Genomic DNA, 26,784 nt, shown 5'->3' on the forward strand with positions numbered 1-26,784 from the left:
TCCTTGAAATTATTCAAACCTGCTTTACCTGAAAGCCAGGTTTGCATAATACTTTATAGTATTTATTGTATAATTTGCTCACATACTATCAAAGAAAGGGTCATTATTTACATTCCAGTCGTTGAATATAATGGAGAGCACAACGTAGTACAGCTAAATTTAAATTGTATAATTTACTTAAATGTACTGGGTGAACAGTATAGAGCAGAACAGGTTTCACGGCCGGCCGGCCGGCTATGCGCGCGGAGGGAGGGAGTCTAGGCTGCGTGAGGCCGTGAAACCTGTTCTGCTCTATACTGTTCACCCAGTATATCCATGTTGTTTGAATAATAAATTACTCTTATCAAAACTGTTACTTGAAAGTTGATCCTAAATCTTATAGTAACATAAATTAATACAATGAAATCTATTGAATTCCTCCTATGTGGTCCACACCTGTGGAGTAACGATCAGCGCGTCTGGTCGCGAAACCAGATGGCCCGGGTTCGAATCTCGGTCGGGGCAAGTTACCTGGTTGAGGTTTTTTCCGGGGTTTTCCCTCAAACCAATACGAGCAAATGCTGGGTAACTTTCAGTGCTGGACCCCGGACTCATTTCACCGGCATTATCACCTGCATTTCATTCAGACGCTAAATAACCTAGATGTTGATACAGCGTCGTAAAATAACCCAATGAAAAAATTCTCCTATGTGCTACGTTGTTATCTCACGCAATCAGATAATTTCTTTAAATATTTAATTTTATTTCCTTGTAGAATACAATTGGTAGATATATGCACTAAAATAAAACACAATTTTCATACAGTATTAACAATTTACTTTTATTTGTGCATGTAATATACATACACGTATGTATTATTAACAGATTTATGTTTAAGCGTACATATTTCCGTTTTTTGTGATTTATTTCATTTTGTTCTCCTCAGCTGCTTGCTATGTTGTCGTCCTTGTGTGCATGTGCTTTCTGACGACAAATGTTGCACCGATCGCTGTAGAGAAATTTTGTACTTGAAAAAATGACACAAAGAAAATGGAATCCAGTAAGCACGGGTGTTGATGTGTTGGTCTTCTAAACAGCGGATTGACGTAACGAAGCAATATGGCGACGAATTTATTCACTCTCCAGTCATCATCTCCATGAACTCTGCGGAAAGACAACAATAACTACAGATACCAGCAACATAAGGTAAGTTTGAAGATTTAAAATTTCTTAATAAAACTAATGAGCTTATATTAACTTCTTTTCAACAGAATTTAATGAAATATGGCATTCAATCTTCTTACACAAATACATCAACATGCTCGGAGAGATGATACCAATGGCTTCCACAATTCGAGCAACGAAGTCTCGAAATTCTCGCACTTTAGTAGTGTACACTCTGTCCTTCATATAGCACTAAAAATAAATAAATCCAGCGGCGTGATGTCAGGAGAACGTGGAGTCCAATTCAGGGGTCCATCTCGTCCTATCCAACGCCTGGGAATGCGCTCCGCACATCCAGCAACCAGTGGAGTGGAGCACCATCTTGTTGAAACTACAACCTGGAAAGGCTTACAGCTGCAGTATGTCCAGATAGGTCGCTCTTGTAACAGTCTTCTCTGATCATGTTCCTCGATGTCCGGATTGTGGAAGCCATTGGTACCATCCCTAGATATCCTTCGTGTCAACGCAGGGGCTAATGTGGCAGTGGGTGTTTTTGTTACAAACTTAATCCCTCATTCGACTTATATTTGTGAATAAAATTTCTTTATCTTTATTTCTTTGGTATTAAGAGCAAAATAAAAATAGGGCATTTCGGTGTAGACATCCTGTACTATGTTCATCAGTATGTCTGCTCCAAACTATGAACAAAAAAATGTTATTCTATCTATTTTGTACCAGTCTGACATATTGACGTGTGTTGGGAATAATAACTATCAGAAACTTGTGTCAGAAACCATTGTGGATAAATTCGTGAAACCTCTACTTAGTAATGTAGGAAGGTTTCACATAGAAAAAGTTTTCCGGTTTTTTTGTTCTTTCAAGAGCAAAGAATATAATGGATTAATAAAGAGAAAGAAGAAGCCATTAGAGTTGCGGAACAAAATACCTAATATTTTAATCACATACTACAAACATAAACATAGGACCTATATCCATAAGCGACTTCACTGGCAGTTAGGAGCTGCTATCTAGCGACAATTTTTTTCTATTCATGTTACGTGTCTGATCATTGAATGAGCAGGCAGTATAAATAGCCATCAGAGGCATGGATGCGTTCGAGCAGGCGGTGAATATAATAGATCCATATCGCTGTATCCCTCTCGAACAGCTCCACATAGCCCCTTCTATACACGCTCTTATATTTCTATATTAATTTCCTTAGAGAAAAGAAATGCCTTACTGTTTAGAAGGAATGCTACGGAGTACCAATTTATGAAATTAAATTACGCTAGAGAAACTGATGATAACATACAGTGTTGCAAAATATTATTGGCTTCGGTGTAATAGTAATACGTTGTTGTTGTTGTTGTTTAAACTTATGTCATAAATGAAGTTTACTAGACGAAAAGGCTTTTTTTTAAGTTGGGTACGTGTGCAAAAATCCGTTCTTAAGAAATAAATGAGTGGTTTTGTGTGCTACAGTTTCCATATCTTATTTTAGCTGTCATAAAACATTTCTTTCGGTTTTCAATTCTGAAGAGTACGATATTGAGTGTAATAGTGTTAAATTTAATCGTAATTTTCCGTCTTTTATTACACGGACATTTAAAAAAATTACTACATATATACAGCACAAGTAATTTCACTTCTGCTGGAAGTAGAGACTGTATACTCATTTTCAAATTTATGTAGGCCTAATACCGATACATTTTTTTTTTTTTTTTTTTTTTTTTTTTTGCTAGCACATAACACAATATCCTAAAATGTAATTTCGAAATATTACACGTCATTAAAATATTCGGACGCGTTGTAGCTGAAGTGAGAATGCCAATAATGTTTCTTACCGTCGAAGTCCACGGTTCCAGAGCCATCAGTGTCAATTTCAGCGATAATTCCGTCTAGGTCATCAGGTCCCAATTTGTCGTCCAGAGCTGCCAAAATCTCCCGCAAGGTAGCTGTAGTGATGTATCCGTTGCCTGCAAACAATGATTCTTACAGATTTACGTCATACTACCAAATGTTGATTGTTCATTTAAAGAGATCTGTTCTATACTTTATTGATGACATTAGTAAAATTTCTTTATGTCTTTCACTTAAACAAAGGGCGCTGTCGATAACAGTGGTGCATTCCGATGGAATGAAAAACCGCAGTCAGTTTGGCCGCTAACGGGGTTTGAACCCGGGACCTCTCGAATGCGAGTACCAAACGTTACAATTTGGTCCAATTCGATAAGTTAGAATTATTATTACTCATTAAAGTGAATTCAGATTTTTTAACCTCTCTGTATTTAGATGAAATGTACTCTATTGTATTAGAAAGAAAAAGAAGAAAATTACTTGCTTATTGTGTATCTGAGTTCTGTTGGATGTACTGATTAAAGATAGTGTAACAGTATAAAACAATTAGCTCCACCAAGCGGTTCTTCTGACAACTAAATATTCGATTTAAATCGAGAATTCATATTCCATTTCTACTTTTTCATTTAATTACTTTCGACACATTTTGTAAATGTACTTTAATAGCTATTATCATTTTCTTTTAAAATTCTTTAAAAATATTCAAGTTTACTCAGTGTATTTTCAGACCTTCATATTTCTCGTGAAGAAATCTTCAGGTCTTCTAAGAGAAATGTGAAACTCATGAATGAAATTGTGTGCTTTTATTAACCAAATTCAGCGAGTATTGATTAGATTATATTTCATTATTCTCACATCCCAACGTTTCTGGCGCGTGTCCTTGAGTGAAAAGCCAGTAAGTGAGCACTTGTTGCTAGTGCAGCTGAGAACGGTACTACCCAAGACTGACTGCTACTCTACTAGAGAAAGCCTTGGTCAGAGACAAGACACTTGCACTATGAGTTTCTGGCATGTGTCCTTGAGTATACTGTCCAGTCAGTGGCATGTTGCCACTTAGGCTGAGAGTGGTACCACATCCTAAACAGATGTGACGCCAGCAATTTGTCAATCATAGTAGTGGTCAGCTTTCACGCCCACAGACTTTGGCAAAGATAAGATACTCACTCTCAACGTTCCCATTACTTTTTTCACACGCTAGAAACGGTGGATTTGGTTATACTTATAAATAACACTAACTGATACTATCCAAATCAAAAACATTTTCTGAGCGGCTTCATAATATTACAGAATATTCAACAGGTGAGCCATTTCCTACTGAAGTAACTAATTTCCTTACTGCTATTATTATCATTATTATTATTATTATTATTATTTTATTATTATTATTAATGTTATTATTTTATTACTATTATTATGCCATCCTTTCTTATTCCAAATTACACCATTTCGCGATATAAATCTAGCAGGTCTCTATTTAATTTCCGACATATAAGTGGAGATTTATCTCCTGCTTTTTTATATTGATTTAACCATTACTGTTATTATCATCCTGCAACATTCAATTGATAATTTATTTGAAACGGAAAACGAACGAGCTTAACTGTCATGTGGTTAACATGGTACAAGGCACTCCGAATAACAGAGAATAGATAGGGAAAAGTGATAAACAATCGGTCCATATGGATGGGAAATAAATGTTCACTTCTTAATCGGGAATCGAAACTACTACTGAGTTCGTAGCCAGATGCAGCGCCATATGAATCACAGCGGAAAATTTTACTCTAGCTTCAATATTGACCTTCCAGTTCATAATATCTTCGTATATAGTTAAACAAGTTGCCAAGATAATTTACGATTGCGACTTTTATTAATAATGGATTCCGTTTAAGTTATTCCTTAACTTTCGTACATGTAATGCTTTACGGAGGTTTAGCTTCACAAGTCACGTAACAATGCGCACACACTTCCCACCTTCTCGGTCGTAGAGACGGAAAGCCTCTTTGAGCTCCTCTTGCATAGCTTCCGCATCCTCTTCCTCTAGGAAGTGCGCCGCGATGCGACAGAATCCGTCAAAGTTCACCTTGCCCGTTCCTACAAAATAAACTTGGTTTTAGTGCAAATTAACACAAAGAATGCAAATGTTAAATACATTTACGTAACCTTAAGAATCAACACACCAACGTCTCTTAGTAATTAATATCCTGTAATGGCGCTGGGGAGGATATTCCACAATTGTATGGGACACGAGGTTAGGGAAAAGAAACAAGGGATGCCGCAACACACAGATGTTCTGTGGAATTTAGAACGGTGACAGGTACTAAATGGTCTAGAATAACCGGGGATAGATTGATATGGAAACAAATCTTAAAATATAGAAGTTCAAACAAGTGAACAATGTTTCTTACTTAGCTACTTACAAATGGATTTAGAGAACCCGGAGGTTCATTGTCGCCCTTAATAAGTTCACCATCGGTTCCTATCCTGAGCAAGATTAATTTAGTCCCTCGTATGATATCCCACCTCCCTCAAATCCAATTTAATATTATCCTTCCATCCCATCCCATCCCATCCCATCCCATCCCATCCCATCCCATCCCATCCCATCCCATCCCATCCCATCCCATCCCATCCCATCCCATCCCGTCCTATGTGAGTTGAAAGCGAAATAAGTGTAGCGAAAGATACTAGAGTTCCCCCAGAATGCGAATGAGAGTGTCCATTCTCTTATATGGAGAAAATGTCCTGAAGGCACATTTGTCTAAAAAATCAAAATTAACATTGCAGTGGCAAATGCAGTTGCTGAATTTAATATGGGATGCCTGCAAAGTCAACTTGTAAAAATAACAATTGGGGAGGAGAAATTGACAGAGATAGCAAAGAATATTCTGACTAGGCAAGACAGAAAGCGTACTCATATGAGTGAATGAAAAAGGGCAGAGAAACAAAAAAGGGCACGACGAACTAGAAAGTTGAATAAAAGTGCAACAGAAAAGAAAGAAAAGGAAAGGGAAGGCCAAACATATGGTGCTGGGCTGTTCTAGATATGTAAGTTCATTATATGCACGTCTTATTTTTAAAAATTGCCTATATCTCAAAACTACATTATTACACATTCAAAATGATCTGTGACACATAATTTTCATCTGATTGTTTTCAAATTTGGAAGACACACACTTCGAAAGCTGCTTAAAAAACTGTAGTTTGCACTCTTTATGTAAAATTAAAAATACTCCCGTTAATGGTTGTTAAATATCAAAATATACAAAATTTTCAGCGGAATGGACAGCACATAATAATTTTTTTATTTCAACATAAAGTGATTGAAAGTTGAAATGACAACTTGGAATTATTAATAAGTGTATAATAAAGTAGGGAAAAAAATTACGGCCTATACTGAAAATGTGATTGACGTAGAGTATTTTGAATTTCCATAGCATATCATAATTAAAATGTTGATAACTCAGAAACTGTTTGTCCAATTGAACTGAAATTTTGCACAGAAAATTGATTTATTACATTCCTTTAGGGGTATGAATTTCATTAGAATCCGGTAAAAATTACAAAAGTTACAATTTTCACTAGAGTCTCCCTTAAGGACAGCTTCTGATACTTGAGGTTTACTATAAGTATAGTATGAGCTGCTGTCAGGAAGTCAAAAGGAGGATAGCAATGGTAAAGGAAGCTATTAATAAAAAATATCTTCTGCGGACCTTTGGAAAAAGAATTAAGAGACTAATGAAGTCCTTTGTGTGGAGTGTAGCACTGTATGGGGCAGAAACATAGATATTACGACGAAAAGAAGAAAAACGACTGGAATCATTTGAAATATGGATATGGAGAAAAATGGAGCGTGTGAAATGGACAGAGGGCATAAGAAATGGAACTGTGCTGGAAATACTGGATGAAGAACTAATAATGCTGAAACTGATTAGCAAGAGGAAAACAAATTGGCTTGTTCACAGGCTAAGAAGAAACTGCATACTGAAGGATGCACTGGAAGGAATGGTGAAACGAAGAAAAGTTCAGAGCAGAAGAAGACATCAGATGATAGATAACATTAAGACATATGAATCTATGCGGAAACTAAGAGAAAGGCAGAAAATAGGTAATTGGAGAATTCTGGGTTGGCAGTGAAATACTTACCCTAAGACAGAAAACTGTGAATAATAGTTATAACCTGCTTTTCTTCTCTACATAAGATCCGTTCGTGAAGTTTTTCCCCATATTTCTGTTACATTCTGAAGAGTTATGAGATGTGTGAAAGTGTACGGCAGAAAACGGTCTCACTGAAATTGGATCGCTTGTGGGGCTATAAGGCAGATGGCCCTTTTCCTTAATATATAAGACTTAGGTCACTATCAGATACAGGTTTTCTGTCTGTCTGTTGACTTCCTGCATATCTGAATGTTTATTTGTCATCTGTGTGCTTCGATTTATATATGGTGATGAATTTTAAATAATCTAGTATTTTACAGTTCCTTATTTCGGGAATCCACTCTCTAATCAGGTCCTAATACACTCTACAGATCCTTTACTTATTGTAAGTGCCTTCCCATTTCCTACTTTGTTTCTTACGTTCTCAGTAAAAGGTCTATATAATTATGGCCTTATTGTCACACAGAGACATTCGAAGTCCCGATCGAGGTATTGTTCGGTAGAAATGTATCTCCTTGAAACAGGAGACTATTGGAGTACAAATACTTGAATGAGAGACCTATTACTCAAGGACAATTTATTGTATAGGGTTCGGCAGAATGATCTCCCCGATTAGAAACATGAATAACAAGAGCAACATAGATCCTATTCAAAATTTTATTTTACTATCTTACAGAAGAATGTTTGTCATTTTGACATCACTTTGGTTTAAAGATAATATCATCCAAATGCTTGCCCTTACGAGCTATACACTCCTCAAACAGTGACTGTACGCCCTTCTTCCTCAAAAAAGCATGACTCTGTTATTCCAAATTGTCCAAAAGCACACCAAACAGTAACACGCTCGCTGTGGAGAGATCGCTGATGCATTTCTCTTGGGTTTGTGGGGGACCAATATGGAATGTTTTCTTCGTTGACGCAGCCCGACAAATGAAAATGAGCTTAGTTATTACTGAGCACAACAGCATCGCCTGGAACATTTTCCAATATGGTCTGCAAGCATCTTGGCGGTTGAGAGAGTCACGTTGCCGAAGTTCCTGAACCATTACAACTTTGTAGGAATGGAACTTGAGGTCTAGGTGTAAGATTCGTCTGACACTCCGATCAGATTATTCCCAATACCAGAATATGTTCAATGGCTGAACGTAGTGGAGATATGGTAACAGCATATCTCACTGCTGCGATATTCTCGGGAGCCCGAACGTTGCGACACCTACGGGACGACTTTTGTTTGAAAGATGAACCTTTTGTCTGACATTTTTTCCCCATATCAATAGGGTTTTCTTATCAGGAATTTTTTTCGTGTCGACCTATTCTGAAATGGGTACGAAATTGCCACAGCAATGCAATCACAGCCATCATTTGTAAAACGCTCAACAACAAAATGCACGATGTTCACCTGTCGATGATGGTAACTGGAATGGCATGGCTTGTGCTGCTTAAAGATATATACCACTCACGCGCAACTTCAACAAATCTTTATGGTGGCCAATTCAAATCGGGGAGACCATTCTGCCGGACCCAGTTCGTGTCATAAAATATGACTTTATTTCGTTTTCAAAGGAAGTTACTTGTCATGGTCTATTATAGGCCTATAGTTACGTAATTACATATTGCAATCGAATACATTTCCTTCTATACTAGTTGTTGTGGTTCTCACCTTCGGGATCTGTCTCCTCGATGAGTGTTTGGAGCTCGGCGTCATCAAACAGTTGGCCCATGGTGTTGAGAATGGTGCTGATCTTGAGGGTCTCTATGAAGCCGCTCTTGGCTGTGTCAAACATCTGGAAAGCCTTGCGCATGACTGTTGGCATGAAAAAAAAAAAAAAAAACAAATATCTTAAAATTGTTGTTTTTACATAACCTTAAATTCTGTATTGTATTGGATGAGTAATTGGTTTTATTGTCTTGTCTTGTATTGTCTTGCAACACAAGTTGCAAATGTTTGTAAAATACTGAAAGAGGAAAAAACCGATGATAACCCTCATTTTTATATATATTTGTAGCTATCACCTATGTGATAAATCAAGCAAAATAAAGCGAGGAATTAAAAGTATGACAATTTCGTGCTGCTATCTATCGCCATAGTGTTGAATTCTTAATTTTATTTCGCTTAGTGGAGATGTGCATTTTTTCACTTGACCACAAAATCTGAACATGATAATTATCGTTTCTCCATAATCTTAACTTGTTATATAACAGAACTATTTAGTTTAATGTCTCTAATGGTAACTATTCTATTAACAATTAGAAACAAAACATTTTAATGTGTTGAATTTCTCTGTATACTGTTATTTATTAGAATAAATTTTAATATCACCAACTACTCTCCAATAGTAGGTTAGTTAACTTCTCATCATTACTTTCAGGGTTCGATCGTCGACAAAATTCATGGTATTTGTAAAATATTGTCTGTGTGGTATGTTTATCCTAGCTTTTGCAGTTTATGTTGTAATTTTAATCGTGCCGTAGATCTATTATAATCCTGTAGTCCCAAATATGTAGTCTTATGAACATCAAAGTGAATAATATATTTTAGATTAATTGTTAAAATGTAAGCAATAATACATATGTCATCTGCAAAACGTGCAGTCCAGTGTGATTATTTAGTTGTCAGTATAGCTTCCGCGGATGTGACGTATGTGTTGTTCCTCCAAGTTCAGAACATATCATGAATAATTAAAGAGAGTAGCCATGGATTATTCAAGCACGGAGGATGCATTGGTTAAATTGAAGGCTCCTAAACATACACCATTAAAAGAGAGAGAGAGAGAGAGAGAGAGAGAGAGAGAGAAGAAATTTGTTTCCCTTCATGCACTACGTACTGAATGTATTAAAAACATGCAGGAAGTTTATGTAGGAACGTTTTATGCTTTCAAATGTGTTTGTAAATAAATTTTATTTTTACTTTATCCATTAAGACCAAAAGAGAAATGTTTCAAGCCTGATTGCCTTAAGTACTCACTTTGCATTTTCTGGTCATCATCTTCCTGAAAAATAAAGGAGAAAACTATTAGATACTAGAAATGATATGTAGTACAGCACACTGTTTCAAGACATTATATAATGTCATACTTTGTTTAAATGAATATGTATTTAAAATTAGAAACACAGGAAAAAATTTATTATATACAACAGTTCTTCCTCATCTGGCTGCTTACACAACATATCTGGATTATGTTTCCTGCATAGAAGTAAAGATTTACCTCCAATTACTGGAATCTGGATTTGCATGTTAAAGTGTGTTTATTTCCTGTTATTTTAGGCAATGAGATGCCTTACTAACCACATTAACATGCGTCCTACTATATGTGATTAGCCTAACTAATGCTGGTTAAGAATCTGAAGTTGTTCAACAGCAATAGAGATACGGAGGTGCTTAGTGGACGGGATATGGAATATTTCTCAGCACTTTAGTTCAAATAGGCGTTTTGTGCACCCGCGGTAAAATGAGTTGCGTGCAGATTGTACTGTCCGGATAAGCCACGCCACGCATTTCTCTACAGCCATCAAATCCATGTACCATACGTCTGACGGCGGCCTGCTATACCTCACAGATCTACGAGGGCCGTCCAGAAAGTAAGTTTCCCTGGAGCCGTTTACACGATGTCTGACCTCCATATTAAGCAACACACCGCATCGTATTAATTACATATTAGGCCTAATATCTTAGGCGGAATTCGAATGTACTCTACTTACATGTAGCTTCAAAAATTAATCTTAAGCGTCAGGTACAGCTACAACAGCTGTTTCTTTTCTGTCCTTTCAAACTTAAACAATTTCTTACTTTCTCCTCATTCGAGAACTCAAAGACTGGTAAATACTTTTAGATACAGTAGACCTATTATATTCCATGTGCAAAGATAAGACCATTAATTCAACAGGATAATTTAACAGTAAAATCCATCCTGAACACTGCCTTTCTACTTAAAAGTACATGTGGATATACTATAATAGTGTTGAACACATGATCTTGGCATGTTTTGGCTTTTCGAGGGTTAACCCGTGATGGATCCATGCACGTAGGCATTTATTGGTCCATTTTGCGCGTATATACGATGTAATTTTCAAATCCAATGGGTAGCCTGCGTAGTATTCTTGAATCCGATACTGACTGGAGGACCACCCTACCTAAGCCTTGACAGAGCCATATCCTATCCCCAGACGAGTACCTCAAGTCTTAAATTCTTTATCAGTATTGCAGACACATACTACTGTACCCTTAAGACTTTAAATTCAACCTATATTTAGATTTAAATAATAGTAATAATAATAATAATAATAATAATAATAATAATAATAATAATTCGTGGCGCTACAGCTCGTGAAGGGCCTAGACCGAACAGCCGGATGCTGGCCTCACGCCCACATGCTGAAGCAGAGGTGGACGATCATCCAACCAGAATGGAGGTATCGTGTGGTTAGCACAATGATCCCCCAGCCTTTATAGCTGGTATTCGCAACCGGATTTCGCTACCTATCGTAGCTCCCCAAGTGCATCACGATGCTGGGTGGGCACCGGTCCCATACACTGGCCGAAATTTCATGAGGAAATTTCTTCCCCCATGAGGACTCGAACCAGCGCGCTTTCCCTAACGCGAGTCCTAGGCGGGATGGCTTAGACCGTGACGCCACGGCGCGGGACATTTAGATATTACAGATGATATATGAAATGACCGGGAAGTAGATTGTTAGTGGAGTGAAACAGAAACGGGAGTACCTCTATAAAAGTCCTCCGCAACGTCTGCATTGTCCTATATAAATTCAGTCATGACCGGGCGGGGAACGAATCGGGCCGCCTGGATAAGAAACCAGCTCTCTAACGCTGAACTACAGACGATCTTAAGTTATATAAAACATAAGAAGCTTGTGCCTAACTTAACATGTTTGTCATGTGTTCCAAAATCATTGGGAATATAAATCTGGGCACCCCTGGTTGCATGTTGCAGTGGATTATCAAAACAAGAGAGCGTCGGCAGGAAATAACTCTGCTCTCCTCCGCGAGATGGACTAATATTTATGTGCGGATGTGATGATGCTGGCACACTTCTATATTTATCTCTTCCACAGCCTCAGGTTTCGAGATTGTGGTCGAATTAAGGCGTCTTACATATTTAATAAACAGCAATGTGGCACTGCATGTCATACAGACAGACGTCTGGGCTTCAAAGATTTAGTATCACTGGTTTGCGTTTTATAGAACAGCGCGTATTTATTTTCTTTTGTTTATTTGACGATGGTGCGCTGTCTCCACAGGGTATTTACCATAAAATAGACACTGTGGATTGATCGAGATTGAGGAAACAAGAAGAAACATGTTGTCATGGAATGTTTGAAAATATTCCTAGGAATGTTAACGGGAGAGTTTGGTGGAACAATGGAATAACTCTCCTGAGTTCCGACACTTCATTCACAATTTTTGTATACAGTAGATGTCACCACTTCCCTCTCGCAGGGTGTTCTGCTCTTGCATGTTAGATATATTAAAGGAGATATCCATTATTCACAGTGTTTGAACTGTGAATAATAATTACTCTGCGTTTTATAGCCATGTAATACTTAAGGGGAGGCAGAGGTGAAATTTTCGAACAAAACTGAAGAAAAAGTGAAAATTTGGTTTTTTCCATTTTTATTATCTTTATTTTGATATTCCGATGTTAGTTTTTGATTTTGTGCCCTTAAAAGTATGAAATTAAAACCAAGATAACTGCATTACTATATAATTCCCATAATAAACTAATACTTATCATTTTTATATACCTTCTCTGAACATATAAATAAAAAGAAATATTGAAAATTTCTTACAGTATGGTGCATGGAGCATTTTATATCAAACGATATAAAGTTTTATAAAATAATTAATATTTACAGAACTATTGTACTTAGAAAGTTGAAACTTGGTATATCTATTACTAATAACATACTTAGTATCCATGATCAATTTCAAACAAATCGGATAAATTTTGTGGATTTTGAAATATTCACCTCTGCCTCCCCTTAAATCTTACCAATGTTTCGGAAAAACTTGTAAGATTTATTCGTCATATAGGCTTATTGTAAATTAGGGATGGGAAGTTATTCGAAAATAACCGACTAACGGTTAACCAGTTACCGTATTTTAAAATGAATTTTACCTGAAAGAAGTTATAATAATCCGTGGCACTACTGTCCTTTAAGGGCCAAAACCGACCAGACGACTGTTGGCCTCACGTTCACCTGGCGAAGCAGAGGTGGACGATCATCCAACCAGAATGGAGGTATCGTGTGGTTAGCACGATGATCTCCCCAGCCGTTATAGCTGGCTTTCGTAGCCAGATTTCGCTATATATCGTAGCTCCCCAAGTGCATCACGATGCTGAGTGGACACCGGTCCCATACACTGGCCAAAATTTCATGAGAAAATTTCTTCCCCCATAAGGACTCGAACCAGCGCGCTTTCCGTAACGCGATTCCTAAGCAGGATATCTTAGACCACGACACCACGGCGCGGGACCTGAAGGAAGTTAACCTATTAAAAAACATGTTTGCCGGTTATTTTTTTTAATTTAAAGTCGCAAATTTAGTGAGGAAAACAAAATGAGATATTACTTGCAATAGAAATTGAAATCAAAGAATAATAATTGTAAACCAACCAGAAGATAATTAAAAAAGATGCTGAAGATCATCAATGACGTCCCTAAACAAATTACAAAAACTAAAGTTAAAAAATAGGTTAAATCTTCATGGGTTATGAAATTGCATTTACGGTAGTAAATTGCTTCAGTCACATTAGGGTTACAGATAAGATAAATAAAATAATAAGACATATTGCATAATTTTCCCAGTAATAAACTTGATTAAATTATACTTCTCGACGTGTAATTTATCTCTTACAACCAATAATACTGAAATCAAAATTCCTTACCGTATGAACAGAGAATAACCACAATGTCGATCTCTGAAGTGCACCTGTGAAAATGATCTCTAGTTAATACGACGCCGATCGAAAAGTGATCAGTGCAAGTAACAGCTCGCTTAGCGGTGACAGCGCTCCAGTGTTCGACAATAAAATCTCTCGATATAAACATTGCATTACATTACATTCTTCTTCTTCTTCTTCTTCTTCTTCTTCTTCTTCTTCTTCTTCTTCTTCAGTAGGTGCTGCAACGTCGTCGAAGTTTTGACCTTCTCAATTAATTTACGCCATTCTTTTCTGTTATGAACAAGATTTGGCCAATTCTTTACATTCAGTGTTTTCAAATCGTTGGTTATGTTTTCCTTCCATCTACTTTTTGGTCTTCCTTTTGCTCTTTTACTGACGGGGTTCCATTTATATATTTTCTTAACTGTTTTACCTTCGTCCATACAATTGATATGGCCCAACCATGCCATCCTTTGCGCTTTGATATAGTTTACTATGTGTTGGTTTTGTATTAAAATATTTAACTCTTTATTATTTCTAATTCTCCACTCATCGTTTGCATCTTTCATTGGGCCAAATATCCTTCGTAGTATTTTCCTTTCAAAAACCAGGAGCTTTTGCTTTGACAATTCAGTTAGGGTCCAAGTTTCACTTGCGTATGTTACAATTAGTCTTATTACTGTTAAATATAATCTTAATTTCGCTTGTTTGGATGCGTATTTGCTTTTGAATAGGTTGAGATTTGCAAAGTATGCTTTATTTGCTGTAACAATTCTATTGTTTATTTCTTCCTCGATATTGTTTTCGTCGTTTACTATTGATCCCAAGTATTTAAAGGATTTTACTCCTTCAAAAATAGTATTATCCATCTGTAAGTTTTCTGGTTCATTATTTTTGGCTGAACATTTTAAAAAATTTGTTTTCTTCATTACATTACAGATTTAATTTATCAGCTTATATTTTAATAAGTGATGAAACAGTCAGCAATTCTCTTTAATTCACATTTTACATATTTTGATAGACACGTTGGATTTCGTCTTTATCAATCGAATTGAAACATAGGCGCGTGATTTCATTCGTTCAATGTATGAAGGATTGTTGTCTTATAAAGCGGAGCGGCGCGTCTCATTCTGTGTGCACCCGGCCTTAGTTGTAACAATTTCGACGCTTTCCAAGCTGATGTCTTGGATACAGCTGACTGTTGAGACAACATTCTTAACGGTTTCCCGGGAGACTGTTTCAGTCCATAGCAGTGACATGCGTCTACACGTTAGCTTCGATAGTCTACGCCTACACGTAAACAACATGTAGAGAATATAGACTACAGGTATGTAATCTGTTTAAACAAATGTAATCTACTTCTTAGGTTGGTAAACTTGAGTCTGCCCAATTCAAGTAAAAAATAAACAATACCGGAAATGCTTATTGGAAATGACAATATTTATTAAAGGAATCATATTTCACATAGGCCCTATATTCTAGTCATTCTTGTGAAAATAAAGTGGAGATGTATAGTTTAAATTTGTACTTATATGTTAATTTGGTATCTTATAAAACAATAAAACTACTTTTTAATGTCCTATTGATAAATTCCGTAGTCTAAATAAAAAAACAATGTAGATTACACGTGGGGGTCCACACCTGTTTAGTGCGTCTGGCCACGAAACCAGGTGGCCCGGGTTCGATTCCCGCTTGGGGCAAGTTACCTGGTCGAGGTTTTTCCTGGGTTTTCCCTCAACCCAATACGAGAAAACGCTGGGTAACTTTCAGTGCTGCACTCCGGACCCATTTCACCGGCATTATCACCTTCATCTCATTCAGGTGCTAAATAACCAAGATGATGATACAGCGTCGTAAAATAACCTACTATACGTAGGGAAAGCGCTAAGGCGTAAAATTGTAGTGCACGGCACATCACTGGCCTATAATATAATAATATGTCGTCGAGTTTTTCTTCGGTTAGAACACGATTTCTTTTATTTAAGAATAAATCGGTTTTTCTCACTTATTTTTATGGGCTATTACCTCAGGTGGCTCTTGAACACTAGGATATTTCCGTAGAAATATAACATGACACTTCTTGTACGATTCCTTCGTAATAAACCTATCATAAATAAAGATCCGTTGTTCCAATGCGTACTGCATTGACATGAATTAAATTGAACTACACTGAAAGGAAGTCAGCTGTATACTATGATCGTAACCTTAACCCTTCAGCCTATGTTAGCTGTCCATACTATATAACATAAAATCTTTCCATGCTCTATCCAGGGAAAATGTATACTCCTATTTCCTCGGCAATCGCATTCGATCTATAATAGTAAAAGCCCGACGCCATTTATCTAAGCGAAATCTGTTTTCTGGCGAAAGTACTGTAGATATAACACACTTCCTTCAATACAACTGTGGTGTTATGGCAGAAACTGACATGTATACTCGTAATTTCGGCAAATATATTTTATTGTCTAAATATGTTGCAACTGTTGTTTTTAACATTATGGTAAGGCATGGTATGTCTACTACTATCAGTAGCCAATACTAATACTAATATGTCCCTGATTTTTCCTTAAAGATTAAACTTTAAAACTGCTCTCCTATAAAATAAGGAAAATGTACGTATCAGCTTATGCCATAACGTCACTCTAATATAGGGTCTGGGTGGGGAAGAAAATATCTCTCAGAAAGTGGGGAAAAATAACAGATGTATTGTGATCAGTGAATTGTTTGTTCTTCGCTGTTTCATTGATTATGTGATTGTATAGAGGTCTATGCATTTATAATTTAATTTGTTTCATCAGTATACGTTTTCGAATAAGATTATACATTTTCAAAGAAAAACATTGTTATTGTTTTCCCCTACATATTGGGAAACAAAGAAACAGTGTTTAAGGGTTGCTAGCAAGAGTGGAACCTTATTTTTGTTTAAATTTATGACCCATGGAACTATTATTGACATAGATAAACAGGAAAAGCATATGTTTCAGTTTACCCCACAGTTGTTATTGTTTTCCCCACATATTGAGAAACAGAGAAACAATGTTTTATTTTCTTTATACGCCCATAGACCATTGTTTTTATGCATTATATATTAAAGAAATTGAAATATTTAAACTCATAATTGTTCGTATTTTCCAACCACACCAGTATTTAATTTCATATCAAAGTATGGGTTTTGTTATTTTCTTCCCCACCCACACATATATACTTGTATGTGTATCATCATCAATAACAGTCTTGGATTAGGCCTCCTGGCCTGTTCCGCTTCCAGAAGAAAGTTGATCTTTCCATCTCTTCCTTGGTCTTCCGATGTCTCGTTTTCCATGAGGTGTATAGTCCAATAGTCTCTTGGGTAACCTATTGTTGGGCATTCTTAATACATATTCATACCAGTTGTTGCGGTAAGATTCTATAGTATCCGTAATGGCGGTGATATTCAATTCTGCTCGGATGTCAGCGTTCCTTTCATGGTCGTAAAGAGTATATCCTGCAAGAGGTCTTAGCAATCGCATTTCAGCAGCTTATATTCTTCGAAGTTGCCCTTTCGTTAATGACCATGTCTCTGATCCATATAATAATGCCGGGACTGCCATAACTTTATAGAATTTCAAAATTGTTTCTGGTCGAACTTTATTTAATAGAGTTGATTGATTGTTCTTAACAGTTACTGAAATTTGGCAAGTTTAATGTCTACGTCCCTGGAGTTTATATAAGAAAGATTGCAGCCATGATAGTTGAATGTGTTTACTTGTTCTATATACAATATTGATTGCAATTTTGCATCTTATATGGTTCTTTCCTTGGAAGGCCATGATTCTGGTCTTATTTATAGAGATTTCCAAATTATAATTTTTTGCTATCTTGTATGTGTGTATAGGCAGGAAATATGGGGATAATTTTGACGTATGCCTCAGTTCGTTTTTAGAGAGAGTTTTCAGAATATACGCCTATACTAAAATTTACTTTGTTATTATTTATATATCTTTTACTGCTGTAAGTAGTACATACGGAAAGTTGTTATGTTTTATGTTGAGTAGAGTTGGTTGCTGTTTATTTAATGGTTTAGTATATACTGTTCCATATATTTAAATTTAGATGCCTACCAGTTATGAAATTTAGATACCAGCAGGCTTTGCCTCGGGTGCTAAACTTTCCACTCATGGATAAAATCTAATTTTATTTTACTCTCTCGTATAAATGACTATTATCAAAACTCGGTTAATCTTGAAGCATATACAGATATGTTCAGATCGTTCAAATAAAAATGTTTTGAATCAGTTTCAAATAATGAAATCTGTATACGAAGGTCATGCTAATAAAAATGTTTTGAATCAGTTTCGAATAATGAAATTTGTAAACGAAGATAATTTTAATAAAGATGTTTTAAATCAGTTTCAAATAATGAAATCTGTATACGAAGGTCATGCAAATAAAAATGTTTTGAATCAGTTTCAAATAATGAAATTTGTAAACGAAGATAATTTTAATAAAAATGTTTTGAATCAGTTTCAAATAATGCAATTTGTAAACGAAGATAATTTTAATAAAAATGTTTTGAATCAGTTTCAAATAATAAAATTTGTAAACGAAGATAATTTTAATAAAAATGTTTTGAATCAGTTTCAAATAATGAAATTTGTAAACGAAGATAATTTTAATAAAAATGTTTTGAATCAGTTTCAAATAATAAAATTTGTAAACGAAGATAGTTTTAATAAAAATGTTTTGAATCAGTTTCAAATAATGAAATTTGTAAACGAAGATAATTTTAATAAAAATGTTTTGAATCAGTTTCAAATAATGAAATTTGTAAACGAAGATAATTTTAATAAAAATGTTTTGAATCAGTTTCAAATAATAAAATTTGTAAACGAAGATAGTTTTAATAAAAATGTTTTGAATCAGTTTCAAATAATGAAATTTGTAAACGAAGATAATTTTAATAAAAATGTTTTGAATCAGTTTCAAATAATGAAATTTGTAAACGAAGATAATTTTAATAAAAATGTTTTGAATCAGTTTCAAATAATGAAATTTGTAAACGAAGATAATTTTAATAAAAATGTTTTGAATCAGTTTCAAATAATAAAATTTGTAAACGAAGATAGTTTTAATAAAAATGTTTTGAATCAGTTTCAAATAATGAAATTTGTAAACGAAGATAATTTTAATAAAAATGTTTTGAATCAGTTTCAAATAATAAAATTTGTAAACGAAGATAGTTTTAATAAAAATGTTTTGAATCAGTTTCAAATAATGAAATTTGTAAACGAAGATAATTTTAATAAAAATGTTTTGAATCAGTTTCAAATAATGAAATTTGTATACGAGTAGCCCTTTCTATATTATATAGTTGTACGTTTCTAACGCTCGACCTTGAAAACAGACCAAAATCGTTAAAATGGCGAGTAAAACAGTTTAAATACCAACAAATTACTGTAATACACGTTCCATTATTCATAACCTGGAGATAGGTGTGAGATAAAATCTAAACCACGCAACAGGCATTAATCATGGCATGTTTAGCCCGGGCTGTGTAATAGGTGAGCGAACAGTCCTTTTCAGCTCCTCTTAGTGAGACTTCAAATCGACACGCACGAGTATATTGTGCAACAAAGAATATTTTGTGCCGCACTTCCGTGAAGCGACAACTGGAAAGTGTTACAAATGAATGTAATATAAATATCTTCATTGCATAATAACAAGAAATTGTAATGAAAGATGTACTTCGGTACATCGTAATAATATACGAAATTGTAAGCTTCGTTTTTAATGTTCTTAGGAGATATAAAAATATAAATCAGTACGTAGTGTTATGCACAGTCTCACTCTTTCATATTTTATAACGGATAGAAGCCAGAATCGTCTATTGGATGTATTAAAAATAATACTTTCAGATATTTTGTTCAGCTATTTCTAACTGAAGTCTGGATTCAGAATCTTAAACATCAAAGGTTCTTTCCTGTTGAATGTACATGGTCCCAGTTGACTGTATCAATACATCGTGTGGAATTGCTAGTTTTCCCGATTGGCGGATTGGGGAATTATCAGATATGGCGGGTACCAGGGATATAAAATATCTGCGGCGGAACAAAATCAGCAATTGCTGATATTGATTCATCATAGTTTCGAGGAGAGAAAATCGTCGTTAAAAATCTTGTCCTCCAGATTGGGCGTTTATGCTATGAATCGGAATGAAAATAATGACACTTGTTATAGTAGAAGAAAAATATGGCTGACGTCTATCATATCCTGTTGCCTAACACGAAAACACATATCGTAAGAAACAACATACGTTGAAGATTTTTTCTTTAATATTTCTCCTTTAGTGTTCAGTTTGGAAGATGATCTTGTGGAATTCATACGAAGTTTTTGGGACACTATGTGCAAATGAACGAATTTATATATCAAATACTTGGGATGTATTATAAACAGTAACATGAATGCTGCCGAGAAGTCAAATGGAGAATAGCAATGGCAAAGGAAGCTCCCAACAGAAAAAGGAGCATCTTCTGCCGAAATGTGGAGAAAGAACTAAGAAAGAGACTACTGAAGTGCTTTGTGTGGAGTGTAGAATTGTATGGAGCAGAAACATGGACAAGTGAAGAGAAACGACTAGAATCGTTTGAAATGTGGATATGGAGAAGGATGGAGCGTGTGAGTTAGACAAACAGAATAAGAAACGAAGCTGTATTGGAAAGAGTAGGTGAAGAAAGAATGATGCTGAAACTGATCAGGAACAGGAAAAGGAATTGGCTGGGTCACTGGTTGAGAAGAAACTGCCTACTGAAGGATGCACTGGAAGGAATGGTGAACGGGAGAAGAGTTAGGAGCAGATGATAGACGACATTAAGATATATGGATCATATTGGCAGACTAAAGGGAAGACAAAATAGGAGAGACTGGGGAATGCTGGGTTTGCAGTGAAAGACCTGCATTTGGGCAGAACACTATAAATGAATGAGTATGTATGTATGTATGTATGTATGTATGTATGTATGTATGTATGTATGTATGTGTCCTTTCTTTTACTCTGTGATAGAGATACAGTATACGCGTAAGAATAAGCTAAATTCAATCGTCTACCCAGGAACTCTACCAGACACCGATTCAATTTTTCTCTTTATATTCACATACCTCAAAGTAGGCTGACAACCGTCAAACATCCAACATTCGGTGCACACAAACTCTGTGAGTGTTGGTGCGCTTAGCCAAAAGTTCCGGACCCGGTCCCGGAACAATTTTTCCCTTGAAACTATTCAAATCATCTCCGCAGGGAGCTATACCTGAAAGCTAGATTTGCTCAATCTGTCTACTTCTCTAATCTTGTTTAGAACCCGCCTCAAGCCCAATGGACACACAATAAAATTAATTTAAATCCCACTCAGTTTACTGTCGTTGCAATCCCATGAGCAACATGATGCAGACTACCCGCTACACGTCCTTGTAAGTGCAGTTGCCGCAATATCCCGGTGACTGATTTTCGTTGCCATATTTTGTTGTCTCCCTTCCTCGCCACGCACGAAGAAGGAACAATGCGTGCTGGCACATCAACGGTGTGTGCTTACGCGCATCGCAAGCGACTCGTGGTCGAATGCTGTTCTCGATTATTGTTTCAGTTCTAAAATATCTAGGTGCGATAATACTAGGAATTTAATGTTTTCGTGTTGAACGCATTATGTGGTTTCTATTTTAGTCACTTGCCATTTAAACGTAATATAGATCTAATGAATTTAAGTACTTTTTTATATTAAAAAGTAAAGCTGCATTAATAATGCATCTTATAGTTAAGTAATAATTTTGATTGCTTAATAGTTACTTATCAGCTGTTACCTATCCATTGCATATCACTGTTGATTAAGAATCAACAACATCCATGTTCAATTCTTAGCAATGAAAGTAGAGATTTACTTCCATACAAAAGTGTACTTTCTGTCTCTATCGATATGCTTTTCCTACGTAGTTCATAGTATAACACTTTTGACTACATCTCTAATGTTTATATTAGTCTGTATTTTTAATTAAGTTATTTCATGCTTACAAAAACTTCGGTAAACTACGTAACTGCTCGAGGGAATTTTGACTTGTAAGAGATTCAGATATAAAAAGCAATCTATGTGTGGGAGTAGATCCGTTTCACCTGGTTCCGTGTTTCGCAGATCTCCGCACATATTCAAAGTACATTGAGATATTTTACTCCCAGCTATACAAAATATTATTATAGAAATATAAATATGAATAGAAGTTTAAGCTAATGTTTAAACGATTAAATCTATATTTACCTTTAACTTAGATCGTACTGTTTTTTTATTTCGCATATTAATCAACCTTCCTCTGTGAACTGTATTTTAGTATACAATAATTTGATAACATTCATCCCACCATTCACTTCGAAATAGAGTATAAAAGACTTAAGAACTCAGGAGATTTGGTTCAATTCCTAGTTCCGCGTCTCATTCTTTGTATGATTTTTGTTTAGACTTTAGGCTCTCTAGTATTTCCTGACGCTTTTTTTCTACTGTAAAACATATAACTTTTTAATTTTGGACGATTCTTAAAAATTCTTGGAAAAACGTAATTTTAGATTTTTAAAAGAAGCCTCAGTCCCTATCACCATAAACGTTTTAAATATTTAAAATTCTTTTCGTTTTTATTCAACCATATTTCATTTATTTCTCACACCAGGATTAGTTATTATTTAAGTCTAATTCAGTTTTATCACATATTTACTTCTTAATGAAAATTTTACAAAAAATAAACAAATGCCAAATACAAAGATTTATTCTTAAAATTTAATATGCTTTTGTTTAGTATTAGAATTTTCCATAACATTATTTTTACATAACTCTTACACTCATTCAAAATCATTGAATTCTCAATATGAATAAAATTCAGTCGAAATCAAGTATTAAAATCTTTCCAGTATTACGAACTTTAATGGTTACAAAATTTTCCTTTTAATAATGACAATCTCACTTCTTCGATCAGCTTCTAAAAGAAGCAATGACGTTGTAATAATGTATAGATATTTCAAAACTTAAAATTCCACTTAAGAATATTTTTAATACAGTGAAGAAACTGTTGAAAAATAATGTGAAGTTGTAATATTAACCTCAATTTTCAGATTCATTACTAAACATTTAGGTACGTTTGCTAAATAGAGCTGATAGTTAATTGATTAGAAAGGTAAATAAGATTATTTTATTTTCATATCTGAAATACAACTTTAGTATAATATTTCCTAGGAATATGTGTAGATTAAATATAAATGAAAGTTTTATCGGCACTTTAATGACTCTGAATCAGCTGCTGTGGAATTTTTGATAGTGATTTGACATTTAGACGAGATGAGACCTAAGATTCACCGTGAGATTACCTGACATTCTCCTTACAGACGGAGAAAACCTCAGAAAAACCCACACTAGATAAATAGTAAAAACAGAATTCGAACCCATGCCCAAGAATTATTCCTAAACTACTGTACTGTATATCAATGGTTAATAAAATCTGAAACCGAAAAATGTAGGTAGAATAGTTCCAGTTGAATATAGTAATGTAAACAAATATCATGTGGTATGAAAAGGTGCACATATTTTTTATTAACTACATCCCTTGTATTACTATGATGTACCGAAGTACATTTGATATTTCCGTGCAGGAATTCTGCATTACCATATGGTGAAGAATGGGTAGAACGGAGAAAAAAATTCTCTCTGGAACCGGAACTCGAACCGGGTTTTCAAATCTACGTGCTGACGCTTTATCCACTAAGCCACACCGGATTCTAGTTCCAATGCCGGATTGAACCCTTCTCAGTTTAAGTTCTCTCTTTGGTGGCCTACCCTCATATACTACGTCACAGAATATGTGACAGTGGCATAATGTTCAACACTATGTACAGAGATGCACTCATTACGAGTGACTAAGTGGCCGGGGTCCGACGAATAATGCGCCGTTTTGAATCACGAAGTGATTACTTAAGCTTTATCATACTTAAACTGAAAAGGATTCAATCCGGCATCGGAACTAGAATACGGTGTGGCTTAGTGGATAAAGCGTCACCACGTAGAGCTGAAAATCCAGGTTCGAGTCCCGGTGCTGGAGATAATTTTTCTCCGTTCTACCCATTCTTCACTCCAGCCTTTATGCTTTATCTCAGTTTTTAACTTCCGAGTTCTGATGTAAAATTATCAAATAATATTAAACAATTAAGGGAACAGGGAATTGTCTGTCTTGACAATGTTAAATTATGTCTTACATAAGGAACTTTTTCTAAAAGTCTGTTGCAGACAGCTGATTTCTTTATAGTTTACAAACACGTAATTTGACTTTAAGCTCAAATAGTAGTTTTACTTCAATTTATTTCTTTACCGAGAAATAATTTGTCATTATTTAATTTTTCAACGATTTTCAATACGTTACTCTCTGTTAACATCTCCAAAATTTAACAAATTTAAAAAACACTGTTTCAGTGCATGTAAAACATTCAAATAAACAATTCCTGAAAATTTTAGCTTTCTAGATTAAAAAGAAGCTGAGAAAAAGTTCGTTTTTTGAATGGAAAAACTAAACTTACGGAAAATAATCATTAAAATAAGACATACATATGCCACGCCCCTTCCTCGGGAAAGCGAAAATTTAACGTGGATGTTATTTTAACCCCTTCAGACATCAATTTACATTAAAAGAAAACTGAAACAAAAACTGGTCACATAATCATTCTGGGAATCCAAAATTCCCAAATCAAGTCTTCACAGCAAATCAAAATTTGGGGAAAATGTTGACCTGTCGGGCCCAAAAATTTTTAAATTTTATTTTTAATTCAGGTATAGAAATGTTTCAAAAATAATATTCTCCATTTCTATCACATTGAATTTTTCAAAATATTTAAAAGTATCGCAGACATTCCAAAAAAGAAACAATGTACACTATAATGTACATCAGGCCTGAAGGGGTTAAAATATATGTGATATACCATTTTAAAAATAAAAAATAAAACAATAAATTCGGAAAATAAAAAAGTATGTAATTTTCCGCCCAAAATCCGTAAATTTATAAGGAATGAATGTTAAAATTATGATTTGCATAAGCCTTCTCAGAAAATCGAAAAATTAAAATAGAACCAATTTGATTATAGCCATTTATGATATACCATTTTAAAGAGGAAAAATCAAATAATATAATGAGAAAACAAAAAAAATATATAATAAAGTAAAATTAAAAATTTTCATCCAAAATTCAATTCCGTTCCCTATTAAAATCGGTGTTAATATTTCTCATAAATTAAATGAATTCTTTTATATTGTTTCCACGTCATCCCAGAGTAATAAAGTATATATTATCTGAAGTTAATGGTAATTAGAATGATTAAATTACTGCGATTTTGAATTGTCTTCTAGTTGAGATTAATACCTATTAAAACATACACTCTGACCATAATAGTCCACTGTGCGCTAATGACTCTCAAGAAGAGGAAAAAATGCAGAAAGTCACTCATGATGGAAAAATTGTATTAAGTGAACTCTTGTAAACATTAAAATATCCACATACGTTAGAAAAGCTAGGTCGGTATTTAAAGAATAACAGAAGAAGCCACTACAATTTATCACTTGTACGGTAAAAGAATAGGTAGTGTCCCGCACACTTCGCAAACACTATGTCGGTACTCACCATGGTGGCGGTTGTGCAGGGCTACGCAGCAGATGCGGACAGAGACGCGCGTGACACCGAGATCACCCGCCGCTGCTCGTGTCACTTTATACCTCCCACAGGAACTCACCTCCTATCAACGGGCTACAAAGTGTTTTCCTTTTAGTCTGGCCCCAGTTATTATTTTCGCTGGATCATCGGCTATGCGCGAACAGGGATGAAGGAAGGAAAGAAAGAAGGGGAGGAAAAATGGAACAGCCAATAAAAATAGATCGAAAAGAGAAGTCTTACGTCCTGACGAGTCCATTACGAACACCTTCCCTCTGGAGAGGCTACAGCAAGGCGCCCCGACGTGAGGGTTCCGCGGTATAATATTTGTAAGCAGAGTAACTGGATCAGGACGGCCGTGACCTCATTGTCCTCAGAATTGCAAGAAAATAAAATTAACGCCATCATTTTGCCTTTCCTAACGCTTTATCTCAGTATGAAACGATGTAAAATATATTTATTTTATTTCTTCGTTAAAATACAAGATTTTAATAAAATCATATAATACAGACATATAAAATAGTGTATCGAACTACAAATCGAGTGGGAATGGGTTCTATTACCGCCAGAGAAGTACATAATTCTCTTTCTTTGGTTGATATAGGATACATGCCTCTCATATTTCATTTTCTTGTGCTATCCTAAGCCACGGTCTTGTGTCATGTTAACCGAGGAGTCCTGAAAATGCTGTGTATCTTATTGTTGAATTAAAGGATTAGATACAACTTACAGCAGTAATTTTTTGGAAATATTCCACATTTTTTCCTTCATTACTGTAGTCTGTACAATAATGAAAATTAATGTGTAAAACACTATCCTTCTGTTATATGAAAAAATATGAAAAAAATATTTTTACGATTAAAAAACAATACTTTTTTTTCAAAACTAAAAGTTCACTGTGCAGTGATGAAGCGTCTCCCTCATAAATCATAAACTTGTTAACATTTTCATGCTCTTTCAATTACATTCCTTAATAAACAATATTCTTTTTTATTTTGTGTTAGATATTTGACCATTTTTTAAAGGATTTTATT

General features: G+C 35.1%; 1 protein-coding gene across 1 annotated transcript; it reads right to left on the reverse strand.

Annotated features, from left to right (window-relative positions):
• Positions 1 to 793: 793 nt before the first annotated feature.
• On the reverse strand, positions 794 to 25,962 carry TpnC25D (Troponin C at 25D). Its single transcript, XM_069849666.1, has 6 exons — positions 25,724 to 25,962; positions 10,121 to 10,145; positions 8,816 to 8,959; positions 4,972 to 5,091; positions 2,988 to 3,119; positions 794 to 1,143 (listed from the first exon to the last, which is right to left on the reverse strand). Exons 1-6 carry the CDS (start codon positions 25,724 to 25,726, stop codon positions 1,115 to 1,117), a joined length of 453 nt encoding a protein of 150 aa, XP_069705767.1. The 5' UTR covers positions 25,727 to 25,962; the 3' UTR covers positions 794 to 1,114.
• Between the last annotated feature and the right edge of the window lie 822 nt (positions 25,963 to 26,784).

The sequence above is a fragment of the Periplaneta americana genome, chromosome 16 (assembly GCF_040183065.1).
Source record: "Periplaneta americana isolate PAMFEO1 chromosome 16, P.americana_PAMFEO1_priV1, whole genome shotgun sequence".
In the NCBI taxonomy this organism is placed as follows: Eukaryota; Metazoa; Arthropoda; class Insecta; order Blattodea; family Blattidae; genus Periplaneta; species Periplaneta americana.